This window comes from Schistocerca cancellata, chromosome 5 (genome assembly GCF_023864275.1).
Source record: "Schistocerca cancellata isolate TAMUIC-IGC-003103 chromosome 5, iqSchCanc2.1, whole genome shotgun sequence".
Lineage (NCBI taxonomy): Eukaryota > Metazoa > Arthropoda > Insecta > Orthoptera > Acrididae > Schistocerca > Schistocerca cancellata.
The window spans coordinates 394,859,709-394,883,705 of NC_064630.1; the positions used below are offsets into that span (position 1 = coordinate 394,859,709).

The window sequence follows — 23,997 nt, forward strand, 5'->3', positions numbered from 1 at the left end:
TGGAATAGGTTGCCTTACACAGCCACCTGGGCAGCCAAGCAGACACCATCAGTGACATTATTCTTGCACCCCCTCTCAGTGACATGTACCTGACAGTGAAAATGACACTCCTACAGTGTTTGTCGCACACCTCCAAGCAGGAGCTGCATCATGTGATGTATGACAAACATTTACAAGTTAGGACCCTGTCCAAATTGTGGCAGCACTTCTACATAAAGATGACCTGCATCTCACATCTGATGAGTACTTCCTTATGAACCAGAGACTGAAATTTGAAACACAGCTGAGTATGGGATAACAATGCAACACTAATTCATTTTCTTGTCTGTCTCACCAATAGGGGTGAGAGTGAAAGGGGTTGCTTAAGCCCCACACCTAGTCTGCCTGCATGATCAGTGTGTCATGCAGGTAGTATCAGAATGCGGAGGAGTAGATGGACAGAGATGGGGAAGGAGAAAATGGACACAGGAAGGAGGAGATGGAAGGAGGGAGGAGAGGGAGGAGGTTATGGACAATGGATTTGGGGGGGGGGGGAGAGAGGTGTGCTATATATGTGACATATGCATACAAGTGTTGTGTTATGGGTATAAAGCTAGTGCTGAAATGAAAAACTTATTAAAAAATCATAGAAAATTAATTTTTCCTGCTTCTTTATTTTATATTTTATGAAAATAACAATTAAACAGATTGATATATTATTAGTAGGTAGGTGTATCAATATTCTATTTCAGATATTATGAGCTGAAAAAGACACTGAAATAAACCTATGTCTTTCTTATAATCTCATCATTATGTTTAAAATCCACTGCAAAATTTCCTGCACACAAGCCTAAAAAGCAGGAAATAATTATTTAAATAAAAATAAATTTTTAATACATGACATTTTTAAATTGGATTAAAAAGGATAAAAGAATTTCTCCTAGCCCCATACAGATTCCCAACCCCACATAGATAATCCTGAAATTTGTGATTGGGAATTTTTAATAGCTATAAAAATGCTTGCAAGATTTACAGTGAAAAATGTGTGGTGCATGCAATACATAACTGACGCAGGAATAGTTCACCTCGTGATTTTCATTATAAAGCTTACAAGTATTTTCATAGCAATTAATAATTCACAAGCACAAATTTTATGGAGCAATTATTTTATACTTTTTAGTCTCATTTAAAAACATGGTACATTTTTTTTATTCTAACTTGTTAATTAAATAATTTTACAGAACACAGAGGACACGAGATAAGCCATCACCTTGTCTTAGCACAGTATTTTTATTTTTGTAATGAAAAAATTGTGTCTTAAGTGGAGAATTGCCTCAGATTATTATTCTATATGATATTAAGAAATGAGAATACACAAAGTAAACAAACTGATGTTTTCATCATTAAAACCAGCAATCAGATATGTAGCAGAAGTAACTGAACTTGAACTTGCATGAAGATCCTTAACAAGCAATGGCCAAAGTATCACTAATCTGAGCCCACAGAAAATTAGAATGCTTTTGTATTTCCCCATTGATCTTCACAGAATCTGATCCCTCTAATTTGCTCTTATTCCTTAAATACTTCATCCATCCATCCATCCATCCATCCATCCATATCAGTGCCCATACACAGCCAATGTTAGGTTGAGAATGGTATGGTACGTTTCCAATTTCGCAGAAAACCATACCTGAATATTGGCTATTATTATGATGGCATCACCATTCCCAAAGACATTTTAAAGCTACTGCCTGACCCCATACCCCTCCCCCCCCATCTAGGAGGAATCCATTTACACCTTCAATTTGCGTCTAATGGATATCACATGGTGAAATGTGACTTCATTTCTTAAAGCATTTGTGCAACTGTGGAACCACTCCAGCATTTACGTAAATGGATGTGGGAAAACTGCCTAAGAACCACATCCAGGTTGGCCAGCACACCAGCTCCATTTGTTAATGCAAGAGGCTGGAGCACCTCCCAGTGTCTTGGAAACAGGTGCTTTAATGCGCTCCACTATCTGGGTGGGTCATATTAAATATTGTGTTTAGGTGTTATGTCCTCACTTTTAGAGCAAATACTACTATTTTTATCACAAAGATGAAATATTACTTTTGTTCTATATGGTATTTTAACCACTGATTTCACTTTTATCGGATCTCATGTTGCCTAATGGCCATTTTGTAGGTCAGAAACTGGTGTAAATTGTAAATAAATGACCACAGAACACCCAGATGTTTCTTCCCCCCCCCCCCCCCCCCCCCTCTCCCTCTCTCTCTCTCTTTTTTACATGGGTTCGCTCTCCACCAGAATGCTTGATTTCAGCTAAACCTAAACAGCTTGTCCCAGCCTACATTAATTTCTCTAATTGTTGGGCATGCCCACCCCAGTTCTATTTTTTCGTTACTTATGTTGTAGGGCTTAGTGGTTTTTCTCGCAACTCATTACCATTCTACCCTCAGCAACTTTCTCTATTTGGGTTTTGTTATCTTCTTAAAATTATTTTGGTCAATATTCTGTTTATATTTAATGCACTTAAAACCTGTACAGCTAACTCACCTGTAATATAATATTTGAGGGATTTGACCTCTTGATTGTGTTGTTCCATTGAAACTGAGGGAACAAGTAGAGAACATGAATATAGTCCCATCTGGTCCTTTTACAGAACTTAGGCCACCATCACCATTGCTTGTACGTCCTCCATGATTTCTCAGTCGAATTGCATACTTTACATTCTCCTTTATGGGCACTGGTTTGTCAAACTTAATTTCTGCTACATCAGCTACACAATCATCTGGACCAAATGTTCCACGTGCCATTTCCAGACTGTTCCATCGTTGTGTATGTGATGGATCATTGCCAACACTATTTTGCTGAAAGTAGTAAATATGATAGTAAAAGACTGGTGTCCAAATTAAAAAAAGGAAAACATACAGAAGTTGGAGTAGCTGAAATCAATTTAGTTGCAGGAAGTGTACCTGTCCTGCAAGACTGAAGATTTCACACATTCTAATTAAATGACACTACTTGCAGTACTGCTGACAATAAATAATATAAGAATAGAACATAATGTAGAAATGGAAATGAACACACAATTCTGGATTTTGTTAACAGGTTAACTCAAAGAGTTGGACTGAGACTTGAAATCTAGAGTTTTGCTTTTCTGAGTTGAAGTACCATGACTGTATGCCATCCAAGAAAGTTTTCATGTTATAAAACTCAGTCTGCTGATATATGACCCCTAAATTTTTAAATTCCATAAAGACTCTACTAGACACTAGTACACTATGGAGCAAGGATTTTCTGCAGAGAAGCTGGGTCACATCTGAGAAGTGGTAGTGGCAGTGCTGGATGGTGGACAGGACTACATCTTTGGACAGGCACTGAGTTCCACAATGTCAGCCACCATGGTCTTTTCTGAAGTTTTGTTGGGAGGGGCAGGCCACGAAGCAACTGCAGCAGCACAAGTGAACTGATAAACACAGGCACTAGTGCCAACACTAGCAACCTCCATTTGTGTAGCAGCATCTGTTTTCTGGACTGGCTGTCTAAGAATGAAGGCAAAGGAGGCAGCACACATGGTCTGCTGCATGGCCTTGTATATCTTTTTTGGCTCCACCATACATGATGTGCTTTGTTGTTTTTATCTCCTGGATCTTCTGTTCTTCAGGGAAGACACTGCATCCCTACTCCAAATAGGGTGACCCCTGGAGCAGTTGATACACATAGGAGGAGAGGACTAAGCAGCTCCATTGGAGAGGACTAAGCAGCTTTACCATATTTGCCACACGTGGCTTCTCCCTTACAACCAAGGGTAGTGTGCCCAAAGTGCTGGCATTTAAAACTGCGCATAAGGCTGTATGCTTACCTGTTCTGACATGCTCTGGAGGTTTGGTTTTGTTAAATGTAAGGATAAAAAGAGACTGATTTGACTAGATCATGATCCACCTGTTTTGCATGTTGACAATGCCTTCCTGGAACCACTTGGCTTTCAGTTCTTCTCGTGGTATGTCAACCAGATCACTGGAAGTCACAAAACCTTTGCTGTAGTTCAAGGTGGTGTGCAGTTCAGTTTCAATTGCATACTCCCCAAAACACTGAGCTTTCTGGAGGTTCTTTACTTGTTGGGAATTAGACATTTCAACCAATATGGTCCCACTGCACAAGCACTTGACAGATTTTAAGGTTCCAGCAAGACCCTTTAAACTTTTCTGAATGTAGAATGGTGAAACTCAATTGAAAATGCCCTCTTTTCTTTTAGCTATTATAAAGACGTTCTGACAAACAGCTTGCATTCTGTTACAACTGATTGAGTCAGGAGGACTAACTACCTGAGCCTTCTTGTTAGAATGCATGTTGGTACCTTCTAGTGGCCCATACTTTCCACTGGGTGAAGGGAAGGGAAAGTTTCAAAGGATCCATCCTGGTCCCATGAGCAGCTAGGGAAATAGAACCCCACCTAGACAGAGCCCCACAGGCCTAGGTGAGCCTTATACAATTGAAGTGTGGCAGGTTCCCCAGAGGTTGCCTGCTAACGACTGTTTCACCTCAACTTCCATGTATCTCATCAGCATGCAGCACGTCTTGAGACTGAAGAGGCTTTTATAGAGGTTTTTACCATCTTCATCATCTGGCGGTCAAGCCAAGATCCCCATTCCCACCACTGTGTGCATGGTGGTCACTGAAGCTTTCCCATAGCTTACTGTGACAGATGACTGGCAGTGCTTACCAGTCCCCAGTTCAGGAACCCCAGGGTCGCCAAGCCCATTCCTAGCAAATGAATGCCAAGCTCCTAAGGACCAGACTATATGATAAAATACCAACTGATTAAATGTTTCAACAACAATGAGGAACAGATGGAATGTGCTACCATAATATGCTAATATGGTAACTTCACTTAGAGACGTCATAAGAACACCTTTCAGGATGCAAACTTTGCATAAAGGAACACTCTGAAACCATGAAGTTGAACACTATGCAGCCAAGAGTGCTGATAGGCTCAGGAAATGAGAGCATATTTGGTTGCCAGTGTGTGTGTGTGTGTGTGTGTGTGTGTGTGTGGAGAGAGAGGGGGAGGCGGGGTGGGTGGGGGGTGGGGGGAGGGAGGAATCATGTCATTGCCGCTCTCCTCATTCTCAGAGTTAGGTCGTTCCATCTCCATTACAGATACTGATAGGAGACCAGGTTGGTCAAATTTTAGAATGCTCTGGTGAATTCAACAAGTGTTTAAAATCTGTATGTAGTCAGCTTGGAGTCCACTGCTGCAAATCCACACCTGTCCAGCTGTGGAGTGGACTTCTGATCTCCAAGCCACATACCTGCCAGTCACAATGGTGACACTGAGGGTGGGGGCCAAGCTGATCTTCTGTGGATAAAGAAATGATCTGCCCGTCTCCAAGCTGTTCAACTCGGGCACTGGGCGCCTGTGTCACCACTACTGGAGCACCACAACTACTGCCTTACCGGCTGTCCCTTGTATTGCTGCTGGGTCTTTCAACTGGATGCCATCCCAACAAACAACAACAGGGACAAACAGATTTCTGAGGCTGAGTCTAAGCAAAGCTTCACTCTTTGAGACTGCTGCAGCTCTGATGGATATCCACAGCTATGCCAGGCTGTGGGGGTGCATGGCTATCACATCCTCCTGCAAGGGGCCACAGCATTGGCCACAGGCAATACAGGACATGTGCTCTGCAAGTTCCTTGCTGGGCACTGATTTGCCACTTCATGTTTTCAAGCAGAACAGACTCAGCACGGTTGCTGCTAGGCAGCACCAGGAAGAAGAAAGACTGACTGTAAAACTCTTGCTAATTAATTACTGTTAGTTGAATGATGATTCATTAATATTCTACAGGATCACTCATTCACACTCTCCGTTTGACCTCCTGATAACAACATGACCCCAGATCGGGCTGTAACACTATAATACAATGTTCTGTGTATTGCTTCCACAGAGATCACAAAAACAAAATTAGACTAATTACAATGCACACAATGGAATTTAAGCAATCATTTTTCCCATGCTCGATAAGTGAATGAAATGAGAGAAAGCCATAATAACTAGTACAATGGGGCACACCCACTGCCATAGTGTAGATACAGATGTAGATAACTGGTTTCAAACCCAACACGAATTAGTGCTGTCAGTGAATGCTGGTTATTCTCAACTACTTTCTGAGCTGACATTGTCAAGATAACTACATGCAACAATATTTAAATCAAGTATCTTGCAAAAGGACACTGCCCATAATAGCACATAAAACTGCACATTGCCAGTGGATCGAACAACTCATAAACTGGATAGTAGCTGATTTGATGCAATAGAGTGGTCCAACAAGCTGTAATTTTGCCTATTTTTTTAATGATGCAAGACATCCATTACACTAACAGCCAAATGAGGTATTTAACCTGCAATGAGTGAAGAGCAAAGTTGAAGCCAAAGATGGTTTCACAATGTTTTGGGGGTGTTCCCGTGCCTTGACTTGGTATCTTTCTTTCAGGCTGCCATGGACTTGAACCAGAACATTTATTACATGATTTTTGGTGACCAAATGTTGCCATTTCTTCTATATTTTCATGACGAGTATGCTGTGGATACTCCTGCTTCCAAAATGACCACAGCTGTGTTCACAGGACTGCACACATACATTCGTGGTTTGATGAACACTCAGGCAATCTATTACCCCTCAACTAGTCCACTAAATCACTCACTCTCAGGCACACAGATAATGTCTGAGGCTATTTAGAATAATGGATTAAACATAGCAATCAACATCTCTCCATTGTGGTATCTCTGCAGCATCTAATTATCAGAGTGACTTCTGCTGGATATGGCATATCATATCCATATGTTACCAGCACAGTCTTGTGAACTCATTAACAACTGTTATAAATGTTTTGTTGCTATTAGCAGCCTATTTACATTGGGGGGGGGGGGGGTGGAAGAAAGATGGGAGGGAAGGAAGAAGGTAGAGGGGGAGGGATGGAAGGGAGGAAGGTAGAGGGGGAGGGATGGAAGGGAGGAAGGGAGAGAGGGGGGAAGGAGTGGATAGGAGAGAGATGGGATGGCAGGATGGTGAGGGAATGTGGTAAGGGTAAGTACAATGTTTGGATATGAGAGGAGTGGTGGGGAAAGTGATAGGAGAGAAAAGGTTAGGGTGTGGGGAAAAGTGGTGGTATTGATAGAAAATGAGAAGGATACTAGCAGAGGTTTAGGTCTGGGACATTGTGTAGCAACTAAAGTCATTGGTGTTGTAATGTGTAGCACATTCAGCAACAGGACAATGACTATAATAATTGCTTCATTATCCATGTCATGTGGATCTCTCTAGCAATTACCAGCTGGTAGCTCTACAACTTAATTTTCAGGTAGGTACATCATATTATGCAAAAAGAACAGTACCAGCAACAGTATATATAATAAGAAATTACATATGTTTTAGTGTTTCATATGGTACTGAAGTGCTGTTATTTGTTACTTACATCATCTAAAAGTTCCAATTCATATTCATAAGTGCCAGCACCTCCATAAACACAGACACCTGCAATGACTATACCAGGTCTGTCGACAGAAAAGCAAATGGCATCAGGAGACCCATTTCCTGTGTTCCATGTACGGCTTTGATTGGTGCGGGTGAACCGAGATGGCAATGTGTGAAGAACTCTTCCACATGCCCCCTGTATGTCCTCCTATGAAATATTAGCACATATATACACTTGTTAGTCAACAAATAATGATTATAGCCAAATTGTAATAAAAAATACTCAGGCAGACTTCATGCAAGAATTAGAAGAGAATAATTACTAAATTATCTAACTTCTATCCATTACGGATGTGCAGCACTGTGACTGTGATGTATGAATGTTTCTAGAAATAATTGCAACAAGCAGCCTTTTGTGATGCTTCAATTTTTATTTAGCATGATCAGTTTTGAATCGCATAGCTATTCATCATATGGTAGTACACACTTTTAATGATGTTTACAGCAATATGGGGCTCATATAACTGGGGCAAGATAGAAAAATGAAACTAGTAAGCACTGAATGGCGAGAATTATTTACAATAAAATTGACTTAGGTCACACTTTTAAGTTGATCTGACGGTGTAAATAATTATTGTTACATTCAGTGCTTACTAGTTTCATTTTTAACAATACAAGAGAAGGAAAGTTGCCACACACCATATAGCGGAGATGCTGAGTGGCAATAGGCACAATGAAAAGATTCACACAATCATAGCTTTTGGCCATTAAGACCTTTGTCAGCAGTAGACACACATACACACTCACCGAAGCGCAACTTGCACACACATATGCAGTCTCAGAGAGCTGAAACTACACTGTGAGCAGCATCACCATTGCATGATGGGAGTGGCGACTGAGTGGCGGTAAGGCGGAGGCTGGGGTAGGGAGGGGGAGGGATAGTGTGGTGAGAGGGGTGGAAAGTGAAATGTTGCAGTTTAGATGGAGGGAAGGAGAGAAGGTATGGAGGGGGGAGGGGGTAAGTAGCAGAAAGGAGAGAAATAAAAATAATAATAAAAAGAAATTAAAAGACTGGGCGTGGCGATGAAATGATGGCAATGTAGTGCTGGAATGGGAACAGGGAGGGGGCTGGATGGGTGAGGACAGTGACTAATGAAGGTTGAGGCCAGGAGGGTTACGGAAACGTAGGATGTATTGCAGGGAAAGTTCCCACCTGCGAAATTCAGAAAAGCTGGTGTTGGTGGGAAGGATCCATATGGCACAGGCTGTGAAGCAGTTACTGAGATGAGGGGTACCATGTTTGGAAGTGTGTTCGGCTACAGGGTGGTCCATTTGTTTCTTGGCCACAGTTTGTCAGTGGTTGTTCATGCAGATAGACAGCTTGTTGGTTGTCATGCTTCAATGAACCCACTTCAAAAACTCTATCAGCACCTGCTCATCAGTTGAAAATTTAATACAACTCACGTGTAACTTCAGGGAGGTGCAAAGACAATAATCTGAAGGCGCCAAGTCAGAGGGAATAGGGGGTGTGGTTCAAAACATCCCAAGCTGATGAGTCCAAGAGCACATTGGTAGCTAAGGCTGTGTGAGGAAGACATTGTTGTGCAATAAGCAAACTCCTCCTGTCAGCATTCCCCTCCTTTCGTTTGAATGCTCCTTTTTGGACTTTTTTAGAGTCTCAGAATATCCTTGTGAATTGACAGTCTTCCCCTGGGGCAGAAATTCAACCAAAATGATGTCTTTTCCCTCACAGAACACTGTGGCCATGAGGTTTTTTTTTTCCAAAATTGCAATTTTGATTTTTTTGGCACATGGGAATTGGTGTAACACTGCTGTGAGACTGTCTTTTTGTCTCAGGTGTTTAATGAACCACACATTTTATCTTCAGTTGCAATAGAACTCAGAAAATGTTCACCTTACAGTTCAAGTCACTCAAGAAACTCAAGGAAGCTACTGACCCTATGTTTCTTCTGCTGCTCTGTCAGCTGTTTTGGAACCAACCTTGTGCAGAATTCCTTCTATCCCAGTATTTCACTGAGTGCCTCATATAAGAGAGTTCTGGAGACTTGTGGAAACAATGTAGAAATTTCATCCATTGTTAATCGGTGATCTTCATTCACAGTTTCTTCAGTTTTTTGCACCAAATCGCAGTCAAAATGGAAGGTCTTCCATTTCTCTAATCGTCACGAACATTTGTTCTGCCTTCACTAAACTCCCTACACCAGCTAAGCACAATCATTATGTTCATAACATTCACTGTACCATTTTGATTTGCAAAAATATTTTGGCAGTCATTAGTCCTTCTGTGAATAGAAAGCACATCACAGCATGTGGCTCATTCTTGGCAGGATTTCTTACTGGCTCGTTCTTGGCAGGATTTCTTACCATCATCTTTCACAGAGCTGGACACTAGAATGTGAGTTTACTTACTACGATGTTGCTGTGATGCTTGCTTTGGTCAGGAGAACCCCCTCGACCACTCATTGTTGCCAAACCTAAAAACCAAACTGTTATGGTCACAGTACACTTAGTTTCTGAACACCTCGAAAGACATTATTCTCTTGTTCTGGGGCCCTTCTCCCCAAACAACAGCTTCTTTGAATTAAGTAGATGGGAGCTGACAATGCAGTGCATCCTTCGATCCTGTAATCCTCCTGGTCTCAATACCTGCTCCTGCCCCCACCACCTCTACCTTTGCCTTGTGATTGTAAGTTCAATCACCCTGCATTCACACCCTTCTTCTCCATAACTTCCTCTTCCTTTGTTTCATCTCCCACTTCCAATCCATTCCTCTACACCACTGTGTTCTTCATCTAACTTCCACTACCTGCAACTGGAATGAGTTCACTACTGCCACATCTGGGTCCCATGCACCTCCTACCTCTCCCTCTCAGCAGTCAGCCATCCTTCCCTAACCCTCCCTCTCACCACCTTCTGTCTCCACTCATCCATTTGTCCTGACACCACCCCTCACTCCAGTTGAGTGGCAGCACAGCTTCAATCTGGGGAAATGAAGGTAGGTGTGTGTGTGTGTGTGTGTGTGTGTGTGTGTGGGGAGGGGTGGGGGGGGGAGAGGGGGTGCACCCTATCTCTATCGCCAGCTTATTACTTGCTCTAGTGTAGACAGGGGAAGTTGCATGTTACATATAATGATGTGAAGGCTAGGAGATAGAACACAGAAACATGGAGATGTGAGGAGGAGAGTGAGAATGTGGAATGAGTGAAGTGGCCGGAGGGTGGGATGGGTGGGGGTAGCGGGGGGGGGGGGGGGCAGACTCTTGTGTTTATTGGTGGAATGGTGGAACTAGGGGTGTTACAGGGGATTAGCAGAAACTGAGGCTAGGAGGACTGTGGGTTCAGAGGATGTGTTGTAGGATCAAATCTCATTTACATAATTCAGAGAAACTGATATAAGGGGAGGACAGATAGATGTTCATTTGGTAAGGGTTCTAAAGTCACTTTTGAAGCTGAGCAACTTGTTCCCCAATGGGTGATCAACTCTGCTCTTGGCTTCAGTTTGGTTGTGGCCATTCATTTGAGTGGGCAGCTGGTTGTTGGTCATGTCCATAGAAAAGACTGTGAAAAAGTTACAGCAGAGCTAATACACGATTTGACTTCTTTCACAGGTGACACTACATCGGATAGGGTGTGCCTATTATGTGACTGGAATAAGATGTGCTAAGGTTACTACTGTCATCCAGGGTAATAATACATCAAATGAAGAGAATGGGTCCAAACACTCTTTCCTTGTACACTACACGAGTTATTTTGGCATCTTTTGATGAACTCTGGGAAGCAGGGGAAATATTTAGGATAATGTTAAATTTAGTCATAGTGTGACACAGGAAGGTAACAAGTGTTTAAAAAATGCTGAATTTTTGTAAGACGCTAGTTTATTTTAAGTAACTGTACGCAAATAATTATCAGTTTGCTAGAACACTGTGTATAGCAAGACAAAGGCCAAGAAAATACAATCAACTAGTACTACCATACATTATGCATATTCACTGCTCTGTGTGAACAGCATACTACCAAAGACATATACTTACATCTGTTCCACTTGACTGAGATGCCAACTCCGCAATTATACGTGCCAGAAGGTGACAGCAATTCTTTATTAGTTCTTGGGAGCGAGTCACTCTCTCCTGGCACAGTGCTTGCTTTACAGGAATAGTGACTAAATCCAGTAACCTGTCAAGAACATCTCTGAAGACCCAGTTATTTACTATGCAACTGCCTTCCAGCTGAAACACAAAATAAATATTGTGGAAGTTCACCAAATATAAAATAAAACAGATTTATTTATGTTTGTCATAGTTTAAGAGTCACTTCAGTATTTGGTTATGGAAGGAAAAAAATTATAAATACTTTTGAAGATTTAGTGGAAATCTGCCAGATAACCACATTACAAAAAATACTAAGAACACACAAACTGTGAAAAATCATTAGTTATCAACACATTATATAATAAAGTCTGCCTGAAATGGAAGTCATTTACTGAGATGGAAAAAAAAAATCACAGTGATGAAACATAAACCAGATTTTCAGTAGGTTTCTGATCCCACACTCATCAAATGGGGAAAGAAAAATACAATGAAATTGCTGGGAAAAATGAATTATAAAATAAACAGAGTAACTAACAATATTAAGAAAATAATTGTGATTTATTAGATTCAACTTATACAACCAATACCACTTTTACTGAAATAGCCATATATAACAACCACCAACACATTTACCTGACTCCTGTAGCTCATTTGTTCTACAAGTATAGGATAATGGTGTCCATCAATACTGGGAACCATTGGTAAACCTGTATTGTCAGAGGGGCTAAGCTGTCGTCTGAGAGACACATCAGATGCATCCAGGGTGCCACATAATATAGGAAATGTTGAACGCAGTCGAACAGTTGGACTACACAGTGCAGCTAATACTGCACTTAACAACTGATCCAAATTGGCTGTAATTTCTCCAGGAGCCTATAACGAATACAATCAATTACCACTTGCCTTTAACTAATGACTTAATAAATATTTATCAAGACTCCATAATAAAATTTTAAATGACACAAATTATACATCAGAAGTACTAACAACAAGAATAATAATAATAGTAGTAATAATAATAATAATAATAATAATAATAATAATAATAATTCTTTATTCTACATTGAATTATTCATTGCATATATACAAATATAGCATAGGTTACAATCCTTGATACATAACATAATAACACATTCTTCTAGATATGTCACAGAAAAATGGTTTGCTGCTATTTATATACATTTTTTTCAAAACACTTCTTATTCTAAGTTTAACAATCTAATGTGTAGAATGGATTTTGTAGAAAGAATTTCTTTTGCCGAAACTTAGGTGTCACTGTGGGAAGAGTTATGACAATACTGGGCAGTGCACTAGCTAACTTCAGTCCTGAATACTGACAACCTTTTTTCGTTCAGTGCTTTTCTGTGGCTGCTGATGATAATTTTTTATTTATTTCTACTACTGTAATCATGTAAATCAGAATATGTGTTATGGTGTGGTATTTTAACAAGCAATATAGCTTTTAGAATATATATGTTTCTTATCATCAGCACAACAGTTCTTACATGAAATTAAAACAAGTTGACTGACAGACCACTAGGTATAATTCCCAAAAATTATGATGTACCAAAATTTGCACAGATTGTTGTGTTTCCAATGTCAACAATGAAGTAAGAGTTAATGACGACTGAAAATTACTAGTATACAAGAACAAAATGCAACTAAGTCTGAAATGTTGCAAAAAGAGAATATGAATTAATTCAATTATTAAGGTTATCTATGACTTTAATGTGCAGCATGATCACACTGAAAACCCTGAACAGGCAGAAGTGTCAAGACAGATTTAATCTCTTCCATGAAAGCATACATACTAAGTTTTGAGAACCAGTATGAAGTGACGAATCTAGTTATAGACTACAGGCCCCTCCCATCACTCCTATAGTGACCCTGAAGACAAGAGTAAACTAATTACAGCTTACAGAGACATTTAAGCTGTCATCTTCCCATGCTCTATGTGTGACTGAATGGGAAGATACCCAAATATGTGGCACAATGAGAAGCATCCTTTGCCATGCACTTCACAGAAAATTACATAGTATGGATGCAGATGTAGATTAACTACTTCTGTGGATACAGTTTAGTGGAGCCTGATACGCCAAAACAAGAGTGGAAAAATGTACTACACGGCATTGTTTCTATACAGAAGAATGTAAATCTGAAAAATTAAACAACTAAAATACATTTTTTTAAGAAGTTGTCTTCATGCTAACTACAAACACTGTGAGCAATTACAATCTACATGCTTTACAATAGAGAATTTTTTAACCTACAGTTGCATAAGAAACGGAAGGCTAAGAGTGTTTAATAAAACAGATATCTTGCAAATTAAGTAGCATACCTGATTTCACTAACACAGACAGTAGGATTTGGACATTTCATCAAAAACTTGTCTTCGCCACCAGTGACAAGATACTTAAAGATCCTATGTGGACATGTATCAGATGGAAAATTCATTTGAGAAAACTATACAGTGACAAAGAGACAAAATGGATCCTGTGTCCTTCAGGAGGTGAAATTCCAGTACTGCCAACACACACACACACACACACACACACACACACACACACACACTGAAATCACTAATCCTAGCTTTTAGAACTTTTACGTACTCCCTCGGCGAGAAAAGAGAGATAGATTGGGGAAAGTTGAAAAGAAGCAGCAGGTCACTCGGACACAAAGATGAGAGGCACCCACCCGCTGAGAGGCAGTGGTATTGGAAATTCATTACACAGAGTCAAAAGACGAATACACAAAGAACAAAGTTGATATAGACCACAGACAGGTAGTGTACTTGGCTTTTCTCTTTTAGTATAACTGATGTTTTCGGTGACAGGAAAAGCATCTGGGCACAAAATTAAAATAAAAAACTTTCAAATAAGAGACGGCGATAGTCACTCACTGACTGACCCTGCCACAGGTAGGACAAATGCTGAACAAAAGAAAGAAAAGGTTGATGTTCAGTCTATTAAATATCAATTTACACTGAAATTTGAGTAAACTTTTCAAGGAGAGCCTCAGAATAGAGGTAGTATAAAAATTTGGAGTACTATTATAGAAAGAAGCAAAACATAATTACATTTTACAGGAATTTTATCTTACCTTATCCATACTTGCTAACAGATCACACAGAGAAGTCCACTTCAAATAAGCTGTGGGATAAAATGCATGAAAACAAGAGACAAATGTTTGATGGCACTCCTGTAATATACTCGTCGTCATTTTCATGTAGGGAGTTGAGCCTGCAACCCAAATAAAGATATAGTTAATATGATACATTACTATGAGATTTTAAATATTTTTAATGGGAAACCAGAGCAGCAGACTGAACTCCTAAGCAAGTAAGACAACAAAATGGCAAATTTGACTTCACAGCAAAATTATCATGAATTATTGTGTAATAAATATTAGTACCTCCAGAATACCCCAACATTACATGTCTGATGTTGAACACACTATATTTCTTTTTTTAGCCAGGTTTTATTTAATCCATACAAATGAATGGCCTTTCACGGTACATATAGAAATTTTACATAAAGTTTTACTGAATTCATGCTTGATGTTATCTAATCTTAACTTCAATCTTTTTGTTTACTTTAATCAGAAATGTTTGTTTTAATTTTTATTTCTGAATAGCTTATAACAAGTAATTTTTAAAATAATAATACTAAAGCTCCTAAATTAATTGCTGCAAGTTACATAAAAACACCTATTCTTTACTGAATAATAATCTCTCACAATGGAAGATATGCTACACACCTTTCTGATTCCGTACTTTCCCACTTTTTCGTGGAATGTGAAAACTAGGCAAGTGATCTGATAGAATCTGCCTCAACAGTGCTCTTACATCCCCAATACATTCTGCCAAACGGACTGATTCAGGCTGAAGTTTCTTTGAACCAACTAGAATAAAATACCACATTTCATTAACAAAATAACTCATGAACAGTATTATTGTGATATTTCAATTTGATATTAATTTTCACTACCTCTTTATTAGAGCATAAAAAATGTCAATTAGGCACTCAGTTGCTGAAAAACAAAAAATACCACAAAGAGATCATAGTTTTTTTATACTGAATGACAGGAAACGTCACATTTGTTCAAAAAACAACCTTGCATGAGTCTTCCATAATTGGTTGTATGGCAGAATACAAATGACAGGTTTGGGTTGACATTCATTAATTTAAAAATGGGGTTTTGTGACTTTCTTACAAGAATTTAAATATCTGCAATCCTATAAAATCTGTTTCTACTGAACTTCATTTCATTTTCTATATGTGGGAAAAAAATTTAATTGTAAAACAAAACTGCCAAATGGTTTGAAAACAGCCAGAGAAAATTATGTTGGACAAAAATGCTCAAACAGCTACACAATTAGCAGATATCTACATGTTTCATCTTTTATTTACATTAATAGTAAACAAAAAAAATTTAATTTGTGTAATACCTATATGAAAACTAATCATGTACTGACTATTCATCTCTGCTTATGAGAACGAAACATCAGCAACCATAAGACTTTTTATGCTGTTTTTATGATTAACGTAGGGACTACCACACTTTATGTTTACTCCATCGTCTTCTCAATCATCAGACTCTCTTACTTATTCTCAGCCATTCCATTACTACCTGAACAGCAGAGCAGAAATACTCGATTTCAACAAAGTAAGATCCTCTCAATACCACCACACAGCACTGTCATGTTTACTAAATCATTTTCTGTATCCGGTACCCGACTTTGGAGCAATCTTCCTCAAAATATCAGAAAAATTAAATCACTTCCAGGCTTCAAAAAGCAGCTAATTGCTCACCTTCTCTCACAATAGCTATCTTTCCCACATACTGGTCTGCAGCCCACACACTTCAATCCCCCCCTACCACTACAACTTTTCCCTTCTCCTCGCTTACAGAGTTATTTACTTAAATCAAGTTCTGTCCTAACAGCCACTATTACTGTCATTCCAATTTTCTTGTTCTTCATCCTTTCTTTTTCTGACAGCACTAAACATGATTTAAGTTGTTCTAAACTAGTCTATATTATTTTTAATGCACTTTGTTTTATTATTACTGTTATTATTGCCATTTATCCTTACTTTCATTATTGTGAACTATTATTATTATTATTACTATTATTATCTTATTATTATCTCTAAGATTGTTATCATTTACATGAATGTTTTGGTAATATATCTGTATGTGTTGTTCCTGGTCAGATGTAAGAGAGGGACTTAAGGCTCTAATCTGGTCAGGCTAAATAAGCAAGTATATAAAATAAAAATATAAAGTTAATTATCAAGGACTTAAGAGTGTAGCAAAGTATGGCTATATTGTGAACATGAGTCAATATCAACAACAGACAAGACCCTATATACACTACTGAACATTAAAATTGCTACACCAAGAAAAAATGCAGATGATACACGGATATTCATTGGACAAATATATTATACTAGAACTGACATGTGATTACATTTTCACGCAATTTGGGTGCATAGATCCTGAGAAATCAGTACCCAGAACAACCACCTCCGGCCGTAATAACAGCCTTGATACGCCAGGGCATTGAGTCAAACAGAGCTTGGATGGCGTGTACAGGTACAGTTGCCCATGCAGCTTTAACACGATACCACAGTTCATCAAGAGTAGTGACTGACATATTGTGACGATCAAGTTGCACAGCCACCATTGACCAGACGTTTTCAATTGGTGAGAGATCTGGAGAATGTGCTGGCCAGGGCAGCAGTCCAACATTTTCTGTATCCAGAAAGGCCTGTAAAGGACCTGCAACATGCGGTCGTGCATTATCCTGCTCAAATGTAGGGTTTCGCAGGGATCGAATGAAGGGTAGAGCCATGGGTTGTAACATATCTGAAATGTAACGTCCACTGTTCAAAGTGCCGTCAGTGCTAACAAGAGGTGACCGAGACGTGTAACCAATGGCACCCCACACAATCACGCTGGGTGATGCACCAGTATGGTGATGACAAATACATGCTTCCAACGTGCGTTCACCGTGATGTCACCAAACATGGATGCGACCATCATGATGCTGTAAACACAATTTGGATTCATCCGAAAAAATGACGTTTTGCCATTTGTGCACCCAGGTTCGTCATTGAGTACACCATCGCATGCGCTCCTGTCTGTGATGCAGCATCAAGGGTAACCGCAGCCATGGTCTCCAAGCTGACAGTCCATGCTGCTGCAAATGTCATCGAACTGTTCGTGCATGTGGCTGTTGTCTTGCAAACGTCCCCATCTGTTGACTCTGGAATCGAGACGTGGCTGCACGATCCGTTACAGCCATGTGGATAAGATGCCTGTCATCTCGACTGCTAGCGATACGAGGCCATTGGGATCCAGCACAGCATTCCATGTTACCCTCCTGAACCCACCGATTCCATATTCTGATAACAGTCATTGGATCTTGACCAACGCGAGCAGCAATGTCGCAATACGATAAACCGCAATTGCGATAGGCTACAATCCGACCTTTATCAAAGTCGGAAATGTGATGGTATGCATTTCTCCTCCTTACACAAAGCATCACAACAATGTTTCACCAGGCAACACCGGTCAACTGCTGTTTGTGTATGAGAAATCAGTTGGAAACTTTCCTCATGTCAGCACGTTGTAGGTGTCGCCACCGGCGCCAACCTTGTGTGAATATTCTGAAAAGCTAATCATTTGCATATCACAGCATCTTCTTCCTGTCGGTTAAATTTCACATCTGTAGCATGTCATCTTTGTGGTGTAGCAATTTTAGTGGCCAGTAGTGTAAAAATGGCATCTTAACTAACAAATTCCATGCTTCATGGTTTGCACTACACCCAAGGAAGATATTATATTCCATCTATAAATATGAGATCATATTCAGCAACAATGGAAGTTATAAATGGCAATCACACACAGAGGCAAAGCTTAAACTGAAAAACTCCTCCAAAATAACTGCAAGGAAAATTGTGGACCTTGATATAGTAATGGGAAGAACGTATCAGTTCTGTGCAAATAATTACAAAAAACAATGAATAATAGAATTCCACCTTTCAGTTACAACATAGGTTACAACTCTCAAAGTTCCTGGTTTATGTCCATGATTTCATATGCCAAAACACAGAGTATCTGTCAACAGTGAGAGCTCATTCTGTCATTCATTTCGACAGCTACTGTGTGAACTTCTGATTGTGTTTATTTTCAAACATAAAACATTTATCTTTCTAAGTAATATTCTCGTCGGAAACTTTGTTGTACAGTAAAACTGTGTGTCAGACCAGAACTCAAACCTGGGACCTCTGCCTCTGGTAGATAAGTGCTCTACTGACTGAACTATCCAGTCACAATTCGTGACCCACTCTCACAGCTTTACTTCTGCAAGTACCTCTTCTTCTACCTTCCAAACTTCACTGAAGATCTCTGTTCATATCTGGATGAGAGGATGAAGTGGGAAAATGGCTTAGCCAAAGTTTCAATCTGCCAGGAAGTTTTCAACCATCACACACACTGCTACTGGATGAAAATTCATTATGGAAACAATCCCTAGGCTTTTGCTAAGCCATTTCTCTGCTATATCCTACCTTCCAGAAATGTTAGTCTTGCAAGATATACACGAGAATTTCTGTGAAGTCCGAAAGAAAGGAGAAGAGGTACTGGCAGAAATAAAGTTATGAGGGGAGGTCGTGAGTTGTGATTTGATAGCTCCTTCGGTAGAGCAATTGCCCACAAAGGCAAAAGTCCTAGAGTTGTGGTCCAGGACACAGCTAGGAAGTTTAAAGCCAGTGCACATTCTGTTACAGAGTGAAAATTCATTCTGGAATATTCTTATTATTCTTCAATTACTTATCCTGAATAATCTTGCCTACAAAAAAAGTAAGTGGTTCTAGCATTTACAGCAATGTATTCACACTCAGAGGGTGTAAAATGACTAGTTGTTAGCTGAAAATTTTTAATATTGGGATTGTTGGTGTCTTTTAAATCCAGTTTAAAACTTTTGTTCACAATAACTGACTTACTGCTGGAAGATTCCATTTTCTTTTTCATGTGACTGTTATAATGGTAACAGTGATCTGAGAATATATTCTTTCAGTTAAAACTGCAAAAGAATTTGCTAGCATTACAAACAGAATTTTTTTAAAGAAAAAATAAGACATTTGCTCTTGAAATGTACATGGTTGCCTGCCCCATGCAAGCCTTTGGGTTTCATGCCACTATGGTGGCTTCACATGCCAAGTTTGCTACTAATTTTATGAAGTATTTTCTCATTTGGTGTAATGAGGCTGAGTGAACATAGTTCTAGACATTTCCATCACAGAAAGTTTGAGGATACCACTGGCAACATAACCAATAAGTGTGTTCCATAGAAAGCTCTTTAGATTCACCATGTTCCACAGGAGAACTGTCAGGGATATAGAAGGAGTCAAAGTACACTTTAATAAGAGAGAGGTAGCTTTCAAAACTTTATATGTACACTGAATAATAAACTACTGTTTCATGAACAAAACAGGCATTTGTATACTCCAATTATATTGGCTACCATTTGAAGTAATTTAATAACAGCCACAGGTGAACCAGGTTGCATATTTCTGGTAGGACAGGCTCCTGTATGATGCACATTGTTTCATCTACTCATACCTTCCTAAACATGGACATTACACTGAAGCTAACCATCAGGTTTACAGGTAAAATTCACCCTCCCTTCACATGTTTTATAGGATGTATTGAGTTCTTCACGTAAGGATCCATTTGACCAACTGAAGATTACAGCTTGCAGGCCTCACTGACTAGCAAGAAACTGTCACTGCAACTCTAAATACCATTCATCAAACTGCCAATCATTGCTAATATTAAATGAGTCAATAAGAGACAGCATTTCCAACACTTTTGCCATGGAAAAAATTATAACATGATTCCAGTCCAGTAGAGGGGTCATGATGAAATATAAATGGACTCTCATAACACTGTACAGCAATTTCTAGAAGAAGGCCCTGCAACATTGGGCAAAATATCAGTTTTATCCATTTAATAATAGTTATTTCACACCATGATTGACTCTACATCCAGAAACTTTATCTTATCACAAGTGTGCACTGGCAGAAAACCACCACAGTGAGGCTAATATGACAATCAAGCATTTACATAAGCATAAAGCAGTCAAAACTATATCAAACTATAACAGAAATAAATCAGCAATGTTTTGATTATTACAGAATTTCAATGCAAATATCTCCAATGTTCATTAAAATTTGGGTTGTCTAACCTTGATTTGGGTATATCTCATTTGTATATGTACGCAGAAGTCTAAGTGTTGCCCTGCTGATATACATGAGCTTTTCTAAATCCAGCATCGCTGCTAGGTGTCCTGATGTTGTGCCATTTAAATGAGTTATGTCCATGACAGCAGCTTTGAAAGTATTCCAGCTCCACTGTAGAAGAGCCAGGAGTGACTGGAAGCATTCCTGCGACAAAGAAGATTAGGTGCAAAATAATCAACCAAAACTTATGCACAGGAAGAAAACAAGCCTCATGTAAACAAATTAGTGTCTAAGTTCTTGTAAGTATTCTAGAAAATATTAAAAAACAATTATTTAAATTCACAATTTACAATTGCCTCACTCATGGAGTTTACTCACCCTTGACACGGAATGAGAGAATTCTCTACTCAGTATATATACAGGTTCTGACTGGTCCAGTTGGCGGTTTGGTGCTTGATTTTCAGGTGTAACAATACGGTACAAGAGCTGTGGAATCTGCCCTGCATTAACGTCTGTTCCATTGTTTGATTTTTTTGATGATTTAAAGTAAAAAACTACCCTAGAGGAGAAATATTTATGGTAATTTAGACAAACAACCACAGAAAATAATTAAAACATGTAATTTCATTTGCATATACAATACAGCGCCAGTGATAAAACTGATTTTGAAACTTACTGGTCTTCTGTTGTTACCATTCCTTGTCCACTTGAACCACAGTCACTTGATGGTCCACTCACTCGTGCCCAAGCTACATACCACCTATTAGCCTGAATAAACAATAAAATCATTACTGTAGTTGGCAAATTTTTAATACTAAAAATTTACTGACATGACATGACTTATTTGCTTGTATGTAAAACAAGGAATAACCTGCAAGGGAATGGGTTCTTCAAAGAGCATGGGATACTTCTGACGTGGACCGCATTCATAAGGAACTTCCTCTGTCTCAGCTAACATCTCTCCATCAATTTCCTGCTCACCTCCATCAACACCAATGTCAAATAACTGAAACAAGTAAGAACATTTCACTTGCAGAAATGAATTGGAAGTAATTTGTGTTAAGAAATAAAATGGTACATCAGTTTCATTATGGTATTTTTTAGTAAGATTGAAAGTGCCATAATATACTCAACAATCTTCAGTGACGAAAGAGGAAATGCCTACATAAGTAAACAGTATTGACTATTTCACCAACTGAGCCCCACTACCAAGTTTGTAGTGACTCAGTGACCTCCATTAAAGTTTAGGTATCATGACAACAGCCATTGTGTAGTTACAAATAAAAAGTTTATACATTTCTTTTATCTACACCAAAACCATTTCAAGATTTTGCTTTTATGTCTCGAGCAAAACACAATTTCTTGATTTTCTCTGTGTACCCCTACCTGTTTTGGTGATGTTACACCATCATCAGTGGGTTCTCTTTCCTCTACTGTAAAATGTAAGTAAATATTGTCTGAAAATTGATGGGTACACAGAGAAAACCAACAAACTGTGTTTTCCTCAAGGTGGAAACATCAAAAAAATAGTTTCACTATTCAATCAAACATGGACACAGATATGGAGCTTTCAGATGAAAATTACCAGGAAATGAAGACAGTAAATTTTAGGGCACAAACCAACCATCTCCACAGTCTATGACGACCTCTCCCATTTAGCCCACGTTCATATTCTCAGTAGCATTGAAGTACATAAACTCACAAATGATGGGTACCACAGTACTGGCATATGTTTTAACTATTTGACATCACAAAGAATAGTATATCTTATCAGTAGCAATCTTGAGCGTGGAGCATGGATTAGCAAAGGTATTTTAATGGACTTAACAGTGCATCATAAACTAGAATATAACAATTTGCACCAGTAAATAGTCTTCAAAATGAAATGATGATGAATTACAGATAGAAAAACATCATATTTATACCGGCAGTAGCAAACAAAATCACATATTACATTTTTAGAATCCAGCAAAAGAGAGAAAAAGGTTGGAGGAAATAAGACTAATAATGGAATAAATAGGTCACCCACAGATCCAACAAGGGAATTGTCCAATCCAACATGTTTAAACCTACCCTGGAATTTTGTATGCAGGAAGAACACATCAAAAAATGGCAATTTCAAAATTTCTGCTGTTAGGACACACTGCAAGTACTTTTAAAAAAATGTGAAAGGTACTCAATTTTGCACATGCAGCACCACTAATAACAGCAGCATGTATAGCCCTTCCTGTCTAGTGCACAACTTGGCAAATGAGCCAAAGCAGTCTTTACAAGACAGCATAGTGTAACATAAAAGTCCAGGGTGCACACTTGCAGATCTTAAACAACTACACCATAACAAAAAAGTAAAGTACCATAAATTTTTTGAATAACTTGCTGCTCATATCGACAGCTAAGCTGTTTCAGATGTAATGCTTCAAAAGCTGACTGGCAGATGAGAGAGGGGGAAAATAAATAAATAAATAAATAAATAAATAAATCAACAATGTGTTTGATGTAGCGTACCAGATGACCTCCATCAACTGCAACTTTAATTTGTCAAAATCAAATATTTCTTATAGATATATCATTTTCCAACGATTCCTGTACCACAGTTCTTATGATAGCTTTTGAGTAATTTATATTTTATTAACAATGGAACAGTTCCTTGTTTATTCCCTATAGTAGTCACAAAAATGTAGTGTAAATAGAATTATGAAAATGAGCATTTTCCTTAATCCAGGCACATCTGATAAAAGAAAAATTAATGCATTCAGGCACTTCACAGTAATTACTAACTTTGTTTAGATGGATTGGGGATGGATGCCGTTGTTCTGCATATTGCACTGTGTACCAAGCATAGTTGATCAAATTTGTTAAACATCTTGACTAAACTGATAATGTACAAATGACTGAAGTTTAAGAATAGGAAGAATACCATTCTGATGATAAACTTGAAATTACAGAGAGCCATCAAATATTACATTGCCAGCAACTTTCCAAAAATTGTTTTCTATTGTTGAAAACATATTTATTGAGAGGTTCAATTATATTAGATTTTCTGGTTAGGATCCAAATTATATCAACAGCCCTTTTGTTGTTTCACTCAAATATGGAGGTGTTGTTAGGTCCAGGCCAAACGTTCAACAAAAGTAACAAATTATTTGATGTGCAACTGGTACAAAGATGTTACAAATAAAATGG

At 38.7% G+C, this 23,997-nt stretch overlaps 1 protein-coding gene across 1 annotated transcript in view; it reads right to left on the reverse strand.

Annotated features, from left to right (window-relative positions):
• The window catches only part of LOC126188563 (E3 ubiquitin-protein ligase MYCBP2-like), a 215,363-nt gene that overhangs the window by 29,137 nt on the left and 162,229 nt on the right, over positions 1-23,997 (reverse strand). Inside the window, exons 21-30 of the mRNA XM_049930164.1 lie at positions 21,686-21,820; positions 21,491-21,582; positions 21,193-21,373; positions 20,820-21,018; positions 15,323-15,466; positions 14,666-14,805; positions 12,200-12,439; positions 11,510-11,704; positions 7,462-7,668; positions 2,539-2,852 (exon numbers count right to left, since the gene is read on the reverse strand). Of these exons, the coding sequence (XP_049786121.1) occupies positions 2,539-2,852; positions 7,462-7,668; positions 11,510-11,704; positions 12,200-12,439; positions 14,666-14,805; positions 15,323-15,466; positions 20,820-21,018; positions 21,193-21,373; positions 21,491-21,582; positions 21,686-21,820 (1,847 nt within the window). The remainder of the gene's footprint in view (positions 1-2,538; positions 2,853-7,461; positions 7,669-11,509; positions 11,705-12,199; positions 12,440-14,665; positions 14,806-15,322; positions 15,467-20,819; positions 21,019-21,192; positions 21,374-21,490; positions 21,583-21,685; positions 21,821-23,997) is intronic.